General features: G+C 37.4%; 1 protein-coding gene across 2 annotated transcripts in view; it reads left to right on the top strand.

Moving 5' to 3' along the window:
- taok2b (TAO kinase 2b) overlaps positions 1-13,126 on the top strand; it is a 36,190-nt gene that overhangs the window by 6,913 nt on the left and 16,151 nt on the right. Inside the window, exons 4-14 of one of the 2 annotated variants that reach the window (XM_048170980.1) lie at positions 1,646-1,747; positions 1,969-2,014; positions 2,139-2,235; positions 6,003-6,116; positions 6,282-6,373; positions 7,085-7,178; positions 9,060-9,141; positions 9,250-9,417; positions 11,297-11,503; positions 11,790-12,149; positions 12,554-12,628. In XM_048170980.1, coding sequence (XP_048026937.1) covers positions 1,646-1,747; positions 1,969-2,014; positions 2,139-2,235; positions 6,003-6,116; positions 6,282-6,373; positions 7,085-7,178; positions 9,060-9,141; positions 9,250-9,417; positions 11,297-11,503; positions 11,790-12,149; positions 12,554-12,628 — 1,437 coding nt within the window. The remainder of the gene's footprint in view (positions 1-1,645; positions 1,748-1,968; positions 2,015-2,138; positions 2,236-6,002; positions 6,117-6,281; positions 6,374-7,084; positions 7,179-9,059; positions 9,142-9,249; positions 9,418-11,296; positions 11,504-11,789; positions 12,150-12,553; positions 12,629-13,126) is intronic. The other variant, XM_048170982.1, reaches the window with a different exon arrangement.

Genomic DNA, 13,126 nt, shown 5'->3' with positions numbered 1-13,126 from the left:
CTATGCATAGCCTTTATCACTGTATAGAATACTATAAAATAATATAATTTCTGCCTCTAAATAAAATCACACAGCATGGTCTTTAAAATGTGCATCAGAAAGTCTTTTTAGTTCTTCGGGATACATTCAGGCAGTGTTTTTTACTCCAGCTTGAAATCAGATAAACTAAATGCTTGTCTTCCTTCACAAAAATTTGCTAAAGACAGAGAATTCAAAAATGTATCAGTTGTTTATTAGTATCTGATTACCCTTAAGTGTAGTTGATGCAGTGGTGTGGTTCATTGGCTTAAAAAAAAAAAGAATGAAAAAGACAAAATAAAGATGAATTTGACTGATAACATTAGGTTTTTTTCAAGGTTTTTAGATCGATATTGTGAATTCTTTTGGCCACGATAACTGTGGGGTGAAAAATCTGATATCGTGACAGCCCTAAAATTTATATATTTATTTATATAATGTATATATCTTTATATAATATGTATATATCTCCAACGTTTTCAATTTGATTGTCATTTTCAATGCTTCTAGGGATTGTATTTCTTTCCCTGTACTATTTATACTTATTAGGGCTGGGACAATAAATCGATGCATCGTGAATCGAGAAATGATTCTGGATTGATTCTGAGATTTTCTGAATACATTGCGATTCTCAAATCGATTTTGAGCTTAGTTTTTAACAGCAGATGGCACTGTGTGCTTTAGAAACAGCTGTACTCTGCTTGCTTCCAATTCCTTACACACACCATTTGAATCTTCTATAAAATAATCATCCATAAAGTTTTGAGAGGTTAAGACTAATTACAAGGGTGTTTGCAGTGGGCTGTTTACGTTAATCTCACTTCATAAAAGCATCCTGAGGTGCAAGTACATAGCTGAACGCATGAGCGCTCTTCTTAGTGAGCATTTGAGCGTGCGGTTAAAATCTAGCCTAAAGCGCCATCTACTGTTAAAAACTCTACTGTTACAAAAGAGAGAATTGCGATGCATTTGGTAAATCTCAGAATTGAGATACTTGTAATTATACCTGCCCTAATTCTTGTAGTTTTTTCTTCAAGTTTGTAATGTTGAGATTCTTCTCGTAGCTGGATGGTTTGGCTCATGGCTTATAATTAAACAAAGACTCTCTATAATAATCTCTATGGGAAAAATACTTCCGGAAACAAGGCCACTAAAAAGTGTCTGGGCACTGTTGAAATCTTGAGTTGAGTCTCCAAGTTGTTGCCCATATAGAGCGTTCCAAATTGCTCTCTTAGGAGGTTACAGTTTGGATTCTGTTTATGTAGGCACTAGACAGGAAGGCAGTTCATATGTGGCCATAGAATACCAAGTTCTGTTCTTTGGAACAGAACAGCCCCAGCATTGCATTCAAATTATGTAAATCACACAGCATCTCTGGCCGAAATAGACGGTTGTGCCATTTAAATAGTGGAAACTACTCCCTTCGCTGTGCCGCAGAACACTTGAACACCAAGTGCCACGCTACGCCTCATTTACAATCTCACCGCAATACCACACAACATTTGAAAGAACACATTTTCGGCTGTTTCGCACAATCACATAGATCAGAAATTTGAACTGAAGGGGGGCAGAAGCCGACGCTGAATAGTCCCTTGATTGTTTCATTGTTCTCTCGTTCCTGCTGTAGAAATGGCAGGATATCATCAAAGAGGTGAAGTTCCTTCAAAAGCTGCGACACCCCAACACGGTGGAGTATAGAGGCTGCTACCTGCGCGAACACACAGCATGGGTGAGTGTTTCTGTGTGTGGGAGGGAGGCTGAACGCTGTTCAAAAGCCTTGTTCAGGAAGAGAATGTACTGACCCGCTAACACTGTTTCCATTTACTACAATAGCAGCTCTACATGCACTACTTGTCACTTGCTAACAGCAATTATACCTTTTCTGTATCTCCACCTTTCTCTTTTCTGTGTCTACCACTCATTGATCTTCCTGTCCTACTTTTCTTGTAGCTGGTGATGGAATACTGTTTGGGCTCTGCCTCGGACCTGTTGGAAGGTGAGTGAATTGTTTCAGGGAGCATTTGGATGTTTACAGCTGATGCGGAAGTTTAAAACGTCCCTGGTCAAGAAGTTTGCAGAAACAAAAAACAGGATCCCGCTTCTTTCTTCCCCTTTCCCAGTGCACAAGAAACCACTACAGGAAGTGGAGATAGCAGCAATTACTCATGGTGCATTGCAGGGCTTGGTATACCTCCACTCGCACAACATGATTCACAGGTACAGAGCAGCTTGTATCCTGTTTTTCAAAAGCATTATGCAGATTAGGGTTGTGCGATATGTATTGCCTATGACGAGGTGTCCAATCCTGCTCCTGGAAAGCCACTGTCCTGTAGAGTTTAGCTCCAACCCCAATTAAACACACCTGAACCTGCTAATCAAGGTCTTACTAGGCATACTAGAAACTTCCAGGCAGGCGTGTCGACGCCTAAACTCTGCAGGACAGTGGCCTTATATGACTGAGTTTGGACACACCTGGTGTACGATAATACAATTGTTGTTTTAAGGATGTGGAAGCTGACATTTTCGAACATGTCACTCACTTTACAAAAAACAAACAAACAAACACACCTTGAGTGCACACTTTCACTGTGTGATGTAGCCTAGTAGAATGACTCCAAAATTCAAGATATGCGGGCAAAAATGAGTTTTTGTTATATTTCTATATGATATAGTTCACAGGGCTCAAAATGAACTTTTTTACTTCATAGCACTGGTGCTCCCAACAAGCACCCACCACAACTACGATTTATATATACAGTGCAGAGCATAAATGAGTACACCACCTCTGAAACTTCTGAAAGTCAGCAATTTCTCAATTACTTAGAAGACATGTTAGGGTTCTTTAGAGATAAAATGTTCCAGCAAGTCTGCTTAATCAATTACCAAAGAAGCATGTCAAAATTATTCAGGAAAATAAGGTTTTCTTATCAAGGTAATAAAATGTTGTGTAGCAAAAATGAGTACACCCTCCTAAAAGTTAATAAATAAAACTAAATAAAAAATTTCTGGTGTACGTTTAAGCCAATGTTTGATCAACAGGTAAGTCTGTTGAACCAAAACATTTAAAGAGAAGTAATTTCTTGACAATTAAAAGTGTTATATAGCCCACTGAATCATTCTCAGACTTAATGCTGACAACAATGGAAGCACTTGGGAGAGAACTGTCGGGAGACACAAAAGAGGACAGTGGTACAAGATGATAACCAAATCATTGTTTTAAGTGTGAAAATATAGCAAAAGTAACACAGAAATTCAAAAACAATGGACTTGTGACAAGGCCCCTGAAATAATCAGGTCTTCATTTTAAGCTTTCATTTAGGGATGAGGGATTTTTTTGCTAGACAAAGAGCAGGAGAAATACCAAGCGAGTGTCTCAGAGCCAGCAAAAGCTATGAAAAGAATAAGTGTTTATCTCACAGAGTAAGATGCAGCCTGCAGAAATGACATGCATGGTTGTTGTTCTCACTGGAACTACCTACTGTAGCCAAAGCACAATAAAGTCAGTTAGCCATTTTCAAAGCCCATATTTACAAAATATAGACTCTGGGAATCAAAACTCTGGTCTCATGAGACCAAATCAATCATTTTAGATCTAACAGCATCCAAAATGTTCTGATGTTGCTAGAGGAGGAGTACAGTGGGAAGTGCCTGGTTCCCACAGTAAAGTTCAGTGATAGTAAAGCTCTTATATAGGGATGTATGAGTGCTGAAGGTGTGAGGGAGTTGTGCTTTATCAATGCTGTCATGAATTCCCACACCGCTGTGTAATTTAATACACAAACTTGAAACAGAAGATGTTACCTTTTCCTCATTCCCTGCATTGTTGGACATTTTTTGAATATGACAATGAGGATATGCATTCTCCCAAGGTGAAAAACCTTCTGTGGACATGTATTGCACTCATTTTTAACACTCTTGAGCGCCTGTGGGGGATTCTGTAGAGACGAGTTGAGCAATACTCCCCATTAAAGATCAGGGCATTTAAGGAGCTCATCATCCAGGAATTAAACAGGACAGATGTGACCGTTTGTCATGAACATGTACACTCCGTGCCAAGAAGGGTCAGAGCAGTATATTCAAAATTATCGAGGGCATACTAAGTGCTTGAATATTATAGACTTGTTGAATTAAATCTAGGGTGTACTAATTTCTGCAATCCTTAATTTAAACAAAATTGGCTAATTTACTTATTTTATGGCTATTAATGGCTTATATTTCCCAGTTTTTGTGATGTGTATGTTTAATACATTTTAGTTTTGCCATCTTTCCATGAATTGTATTTGTGATCCTAAAGAAAATACATTTTTTTAGTATTTGTTCAGAGGGGGTGTACTCATTTATGTTGTGCACTATATATAAACAGGTTTCTTTTATTTAAAAACAACAGTGCAGAAAACAGCAGTGATGCACCGAGTCGGATTTTTCATTGCAGATTCCTTTTTTCTTTTTCTTTTTTTTCTTTTTTTTTATACAACAAAATGGGCCTATTCTGATACCGGTTGCTGTTTCTTTTTTCAGTAGTTGGCACTTATGGAACAGCAGCAAAATAGCATTTCTTTAGGTACCACTGTACACAAATCAGTGCTGCACTTATAAATACTACTTTATAAGATAAGAGGAAAAGAAAATGCCATCAACTTTTTGACAATGAGTTCCCTTCAGAGATACATTCATATGAACCCCCACCCCTTATTCATTTTATTTTTCTTCTTATATTTCGTGATTGTGAATAGTGAGCTTGCTGTGCCTAGTACAGTATTTTCGCGCATCTGTGTTCTCTTCTATGCATTCATCTTCAGCGCATTTCGTCTCTGGCCTGTTAACGTCCTGTTTACAGACTTCGTAATATTTTCACACACATATGACAGTTTGGTAAATGATTAAATGCAGTTTGTGTGCAAGTCCGGAACAGAGATCGGCCAACTAAAAACCAGTTGCCGATCATGTGTTAGAAAACAGGTCGCACCACAAGAGTTATGTGCACTCGCACAGATGTTCTCAAATATATTTTGAGGTTGCACAGACTACATTTTGGGAGCATACGTGAATTTGAGCTTTGGTTAAGCAGTATTACACAAGCAAGCATGCAATTTTATCCGAATATTAGCACGATTGCAAATGTGATTTGATTTTATACAACAGTTCAGTAAACAAGAAGTTAATATTCTGAGTTACATTTCAGACACAATATTATTTGTTTTTTGCTCTTTCACCAATGAAAATAGTTCCAAACAAATCCTAAATAGAACCGTGCATCTTCAAGCAACACACAGTGGTGTTTCGTTACTATTTGAATCAGTGTTTTTGCATTAATCAATGATTCAGTGATCCATTCATAAAGACTTTGTTTCAGAATGAATCAGCCGTTTGAACAAATCGGTTGAATTGATCGCTCATTAGGACAACTTGCTGCTGCTGTCTGCCATTTTTAGTTTCATATGTAAAGTATCATTTTATATTGTAAAAAATCAAAATATTATTTTTAAAACATTAATCTTATTGTATTATTTAAGCAGTTGTAGTTGCAGTACAAATGCATCTAAATGTTGCTTGCTTCTTTTACTTCTGCAGTGCAAAAATGGCTTTTGTTGATACTGATTTCATTTGATTAGTAACAGCCTATAGTGTCTTATGATTCTAATTGAATTAATTGAATAAATGACATAAAAGATTAAGCATACATCTAATACTGTTAGAAAAAAATGCCTTTATAAATGTAAAAATGCAAATATCACCCCTTAATAAGAAAAATTCTGTCTGTACTGTGAGCTGAACAGCACACAGAATATGAAAAGCTTCTGGAGTCATATGTCCATGACAAAATCCTCGAAAATATCTTGATATAATTTGTCAATATCGCACAACCCTAATGCAAACACATTCTGATATATTGCATTTATGATCCAGTTCTGCGAATCATTTTTGCTGTCGCCTTCAGTTACAACATTAAAGATTCAAAGAAGAAATGTTTCTTCCTTTTATAGGGATGTGAAAGCAGGTAACATCTTACTGACAGAGCCTGGCCAGGTCAAACTGGGAGACTTTGGCTCTGCCTCCATTGTTGCTCCTGCCAACTCATTTGTGGGCACACCTTACTGGTACAAAAACACTTCCCATTAATTACAATGCCTTCATCAACATATTTGTCATAAATATACAAATATTTTTAAATGGCTTACTTGCACATTAAATTGTTGCAACTAATGAAATGATCTGGTCAATTATTGTCAGGACAGTTATGACTAGTTGTGTTCTGTTTCCAGGATGGCTCCAGAGGTAATCCTCGCCATGGATGAAGGGCAGTATGATGGGAAGGTTGACGTGTGGTCACTCGGCATTACCTGCATAGAGCTTGGTGAGTCATCTGATGTACAAGAGAACACCCATCTGTTGTATGTTGAAAGTAAACACAGTATCAGTACATATTTCACATTTGTGGCTTGCTGTTGCTTACCACAGACAAAATAAAGAGGCCATATTATGTCTTGATTTTGTTTTTGGGCTGTATAAGAATAGGTTTTATTTTCCACATATTCTCCCTTGTTGCAGCTCCTCTCTTCCCAGTCTGTCAGTAATGCTCTGTTTAGTTCCTGTTTCTATGAAGCCCCTCCTTCCAAAAGGCACAATGTGCTCTGATTGGTTGGTTGGGCCAGTGTATTGTGATTTGTCTACTGCTTTGAGAGTGTTTGGGAAATGTCCCGCCCCTTACCATAACCGCGAGTTTCAACACACTACTAACTCAACCAGGCCCCACCCCTTTATTTTGCATATGTCTTGGGCGGAAAATATTAAAATGAGGAATACTGTTAGGTGTTCATTCCTGGAAGAAAACTCAAGACTACAATGGAGGCATTTCAGGAAATTCAGAAACAGTGACACTGATGTAGAGAACAACTCCCGCTGGAGGGACTTTATGCTTTGTAACTTTTGCAGACCTTTTTCATACTCAAACAGCAACATTACGCATGTAAAAAAGCAAAATAGGTCCTCTTTAAAACAATGTTTATACTTATAATGGATGCCTTGCAGCTAACTGCTTGCTTGTTTCCTTTTTTCTCTATTGTAGCAGAGAGAAAGCCTCCCTTGTTTAACATGAATGCTATGAGTGCCTTATACCACATCGCCCAGAATGAGAGCCCAGTCCTGCAGTCCAATCACTGGTAGGGAACCAGAAAATCTTCATCCTCAATGTCAAAGATCTTCTTGCTTTTTATATGTTTCCATGGCAGGGCTGTATTGATATTCCTCAAACATTCTGATCACGGAAGCCTAAAACCATTTTTGATACTACAGCAAAAATATGCTGTTACTCTTATATAAAATGCTAGATAATATTATTTAATATACAAAATAATGTAGATTATATGCAGTACATTATTGTGCATATACTGTATACAATAATAGTGACGTGTAGCCTTCAAATAAAGCATGTAATTAAAAAATGAGAGCAGTGGAACTAGGTGTGAGCCAAAATCTTAAATGATGATATGAATAATTTTATTACACAATAACGATATATATCACCATGATTATGTTTGGTGGAAATAGGGTTGTTATAATACATTTCAGATGACATTGCAATTTCACAATCCTCAATACCACAACAAAAACTATATAGTTTTTTAAGTAAGTCTAACAGCAGTAATAAAAGCTACAGAAATTGAATAAATCAATCAAATGTAAAATAACACTATATAGTGTTCACTGTATGAATTAAGCATGCATTGATTCTTATTAAAGCTACAAAAATTCAGTCAAGAGCAGTGAGTGATTTTTCTCTTTATTTTGTTGTTTGATTAACATTGATGACACAGCTGGAAGCAGGTATATTAGGCTGCTGTCACTTTAAGTCAAGTCACCTTTATTTATATAGTGCTTTTTACAATGCAGATTGTGTCAAAGCAGCTTTACATTGACAACTGGTATATAATTTTGGCCGCACAGCTGAATAGTGTCAATGCAGGCAGTTCAAAGCACTGTTGAATATCAAATGTCAAGTCAAATGTCAAGTGTCCCCAACTAAGCAAGCCAAAGGCGACAGCGGCAAGGAACCCAAACTCCAACAGGTGACATCAGGTGTTCCTGGGGAGAAACCAGGCTTAGTCGGGGGGCCAGCTCTCCTCTGGCGAACAGTGCTTTGTTACTTTAAGACTGAATGCACTGATCAAATATATTGACACATCAGATTTTCTCGCAACTGTTAACCTTCACTTAAGACATAATCAACTGTGTTTATGCGAATACTAATTTTGTCATAACTTTGTATGTATTTGACCTTTTTTAATCACACTAAATTGTGTAAAATAATGCAATTATTCAGTACTTGCACTTTGTGAGAAGAGGCTTTAAAAAACATTTAAAAGTCACTGAAAAATAATTGGTGTAGGATTTACTTTGAAACACTTTTCACTCAGAAATATAATGATTACAAAGAAATGACAAGTAATGCATTGAATTAAATATGTATTTTATGTTGAAAGACTAAAATAGTGGGGTTTTTTTGTAAAACATACTCCATTAATCTTTTATTTACAAATCATTTTTTACAGTGTGCATTCAGTTTCTTATTGTGCTTTGTTTAAATTCAAGATTAAACTGACAAGGCTTAAAAATACAACAGTATATAATTTCATGACACAACACTCGAACGTCACATGAGCGTTATCACAATAGATAACCTAAAATTTAAATGTTTATCTACCAGTATATCACCCAACCCTAAATAAAACAAAATCAATAGAACCAATTATTATATATGACATAAGACATTTTGACATCGAAGTGCATTTGATCGTTCACATGTGTAGCTGTATCCCTGTGATGTGCAAACACTCTGCAGAGAGCATGCACATAAATGTTTGAGTGTTAGATCGCAGTCACCTGTCAGTCAGACAGTGCGCAGATTCCGAACTGAATCATACGTATCAACTTGTTGCCTAAAGCATTAACACTATTCACTTTGTACCAAGTAGCTCTAACAGAATGTGCCTTTTGATTTTCCACTACATTGACTTTGCATATTTTGTTTCCCAACCTCTCAGGTCGGATTATTTCCGTAACTTCGTAGATTCTTGTCTGCAGAAGATTGCCCAGGACAGACCTACCTCTGATGTGCTGCTTAAAGTAAAAGTCTTTTGAGGAGCTTCAAGACTGCTATTGTTACACTTTCTAAACATGATGTGTTCCAGTAACTGCTGTTTTGAAATAAACCTCTCCGCTTTGTTTCTCCAGCATCACTTCCTGTGCCGTGAGCGTCCAGTGACAGTGGTGATGGATCTGATAGCACGCACTAAAGATGCCGTGAGGGAGTTAGATAACCTGCAATACCGAAAGATGAAGAAGATCCTCTTCCAGGAAACACATAATGGGCCTGCCACTGAGGGGACAGAGGAGGAAGAGGTGGGATAACCTTTCAACATGTTGTCAAATAGAAAAAAGGAACTTTGATTTTCAGAATCCCACACTTTTGAAAGAGTCATGCACTAACAGTTTGTCTGTTTACACTGCCATAGAAGAGCTATATTTGGAAATACCAAATGTGCCAGTTGGTCGGTATGATAAACATCCAATTGTTAACTGGAACCAGAGAAGAATGTTTAACAATAGACAAACAATTTAGGGTTTGGTAAATAGTTTTGTCTATTCACTTGCGTCTCAGATGTTTGTCAGCTCATGTTTCAAACGTTTGGAGTTGGTCTTTTGTTCTTTTGCACCGTTCTGACCTTGAGTGTGCTTGAGTGATTTGTTTGTGACATAATGGCAAATTGACACTTTGATTTAGCTTGCCTTAAAGTCAATATGAACTCAAGAATGACCTTATTTGCTTTCAGAGCCCGCTATTGTTAAGAGTTTTTTCTTTGTAGTGTTTCTTCAAATGCATTAACTTGCTTTGCCTCTGAAATGGCTTTTCTTTTTAATTTTTGTATTTTTCAACCTTTATCTTATAGAGACCTCTTTTTGCAATCTAATCAGTCAATGGATATTTTCTTTGTCTGTTTCATTCCGAAGTCCATCACATTACCGATGTAAAATGGATTATGAACAGACTAGAGGTGTAAATTGAGGGTAACAAATCGATGCGTCACATTGCATCTTGTCCCCCAGTTCTTTTATTAATAATGCACTCAACTTTTTAATTAGCTGTTTTCAAACAAAAGAGCATGTCAAATTACATGACAACCTGTCTATTTTTTAAGTTGCTCAGCAGTAAAATGTAAACACAAAACAATTTTTTGTAGTGGATGCAAGTTCTTTGCTTGTGAATAACAAGCAACTTTTTTTATTAATGCTCAAGAGTTCTTCATTTACAATAAAGTACAGCATATGTGATATATAATTAAAAAAAATTTTTTAAATGTATTTATGCATCAGTGTAGAATCATTCACATCAGCTTCGCGATGCAACATAAAACATTTATATCCCAAAGCTCTAGAACACATCCCAATTATATTCCAAAGCTCATAGCATCATATCTACTAACTTACATCAAAGGCCAAAAGTCATGCAAGTTCTGAGATGTTAAAAGGATAGTTCACCCAAAAATGAAAATTTTCACTTACTTTAATATCGAACAGTTGCTGGCCCCCATTGACTTCCATAGTATGGGGGAAAAAAGTCAATGGGCCCCATCAACTGTTTGGTTATTGACATTCTTTAAAATATCTTTTGTGTCCAGCAGAAGAAAGAAATACATACAGGTTTGGAACAACATTGAGGGTGAGTAAATGATTACAGAATTTGTCATTTTTGGGTGAAGTGTCCATTTAAAGGGATAGTTCACCCAAAAATGAAAACTCTGTCATCATTTACTCACCCTCATGTCGTTCTAAACCTGTAAGACTTTTGTTCATCTTCGAAACACAAATGAATGTATTTTAAAATTAAATCTAAGAGATTTCTTTCCCTCTTTTGACAGTCCACATTACCACTTTGACGCTTCGAAAAGTTAATAAAGAAATCGTAAAACTAATCCATATGAATTGAGCGGTTTAGTCCAAATTCTCTAAAGAGATATCTTCATTTGTGTTCCGAAGATGAACTAAAGTCTTACGTGTTTGGAATGACATAGGGGTCAGTAATTGATGACAATGTTTTAACCATTTAATAGGATTGATCTGGCCCTGGGTTAAATGTTTCAGTTAGATTCCATGTTTTTTCTTTTGCAAATGGCATTTCCGGGTGATTTTAAAAATGGTTGTTGAAATCACAGAAGTTGAGGAAACCATCTCCTGCTGATATCATAGTTTCTGTTTTTAAATGCACTCTTGTATCTTGCAGGATGTAGAGCAGTATATGTTGCGGACGGGCACGGTGAACAGCATGGAGAGCTCCCATTCGCTGCCGTCTATGTCGATAAGTGCCAGCTCCCAGAGTTCTTCAGTGAACAGCCTTGCAGATGGTTCAGATGACAGCGGAGAGATGGCTATGATGCAGGAGGGCGAACATACAGTGACCTCCAACAGCTCAGTGCTGCACAAACCTCTGGTACGTGTCAATGGCTTTGTGTGAGCTGCTTGTGGTGAAACAACTAATCAATTTAATTAGAATTTAATTTGTTGTTAATTTCTTTTTTAAATCTTACTCCAAAATACTCCAAAAATGTAAATGTTAGTGTATCACAGTTACTTGAACTTGAGTGGTACTTAAACAGCAAATCAGCATATTAGAATGATTTCTGAAGGATCATGTGACACTGAAGACTGGAGTTATGTTATACACACACTTATTTTCATGATTTTTCCTTAATTTGCCCCTCTCTGTCCCCACACAGAACCATGATAACATCTATGACGACCCGTACCAGCCAGAGGTGGACTCCCAGCAGCAGGGCCCCTCTGGTGGTCGCCGACGTCGAGGACGGGACCACTTCGCCACAATCCGCACAGCCTCATTGGTGACCCGTCAGATCCAGGAGCACGAGCAGGGCTCAGCGCTGAGAGAGCAGATGTCTGGATACAAACGCATGAGGAGACAGCATCAGAAACAGCTGATGGCTCTGGAGAACAAGCTGAAGGCCGAGATGGATGAACATCAGCTTAGGCTTGACAAAGAACTGGAGACACAGAGAAACAACTTCAGCAGTGAAGCCGACAAGCTTGGCAAGAAGCACCAGGCCATCCTGGAGAAAGAGGTGAGTGGATGAAACAATTATGCTTGATGGTTTCAGATCCCACCTTCTGACCTCAAGCCCCTAATCAACCAGGATATATTAGATACATAACAAGCAAAATGGGAAGATGTCAATACTGTAGCACTAACTTGTCTGTAAAGCATATGTTTTTCATCTGTGTTTGATTATTTGTTCTTGTGTCATCATTTTCATTGTCATCAATTAATGGGATTGAATAACTCAGCTGAAGGAAGAAAGTTTAATCTTTCTTCCTCAGTGTAGCTTATATAGCTATGGGTGGGTTATCCAGTAAGAAGTATGAAATGCTAAAGAAAAGAGAATAACCAGTCCATAAATGGGAGCCTTCCGGAACATCCTTGACTTGTTGGCCCAACCATAAACCCACTGACCTTTTTCCCCTAAAGGAGCAACCTACCATCTCTGCCTTGCACACCTTCTGGGTGATGCCAAAATCAGATGTGACCATACAAAGAGAGATAGTGAGTGAAAGTCAGGCTGAGAGCCTTTTTATTCTGACAGTCTGCCCATTTAAATGTCATGAGTCAACAGTGTTTATCATGACTTATTTTGTATCACAAGTACAATTATCAAAGAATATTTGATAGAGTTGTGTAAAATTGTTTACTCTTTTTTTTTTTTTTTTTTTTTTTTTCTAAATAGAATTTTATAAAATGTTTGTATTTATAGTAGGGCTGCCCCCTAACCGACGAAACTAATCAATTAGTCGACGAGAAGAGGCTTAGTCGACCAAAATTGGTATTAGTTGGTAGTCGCAGAAAAAAAAATCATTCATTGACCTCCAATATGGCTTATAACTTGAAACATGTAAGTAGGAAAATTACAAGTCTGCTCGCTCTAACGTTAACCTAGATAAATGTGCGCTATTATTTGGCGCATGTCCAAGTCTTTGTGTGGAGAGAGTGCTTGCATGACATAGGCGCCGGTGCAATCGTACTCTGTCATTTTTGGGCATACAG

This window comes from Megalobrama amblycephala, linkage group LG20 (genome assembly GCF_018812025.1).
Source record: "Megalobrama amblycephala isolate DHTTF-2021 linkage group LG20, ASM1881202v1, whole genome shotgun sequence".
In the NCBI taxonomy this organism is placed as follows: domain Eukaryota; kingdom Metazoa; phylum Chordata; class Actinopteri; order Cypriniformes; family Xenocyprididae; genus Megalobrama; species Megalobrama amblycephala.
Note: the sequence above shows the minus strand (reverse complement) of the source record. Positions and strands in the feature narration are given on the sequence as shown.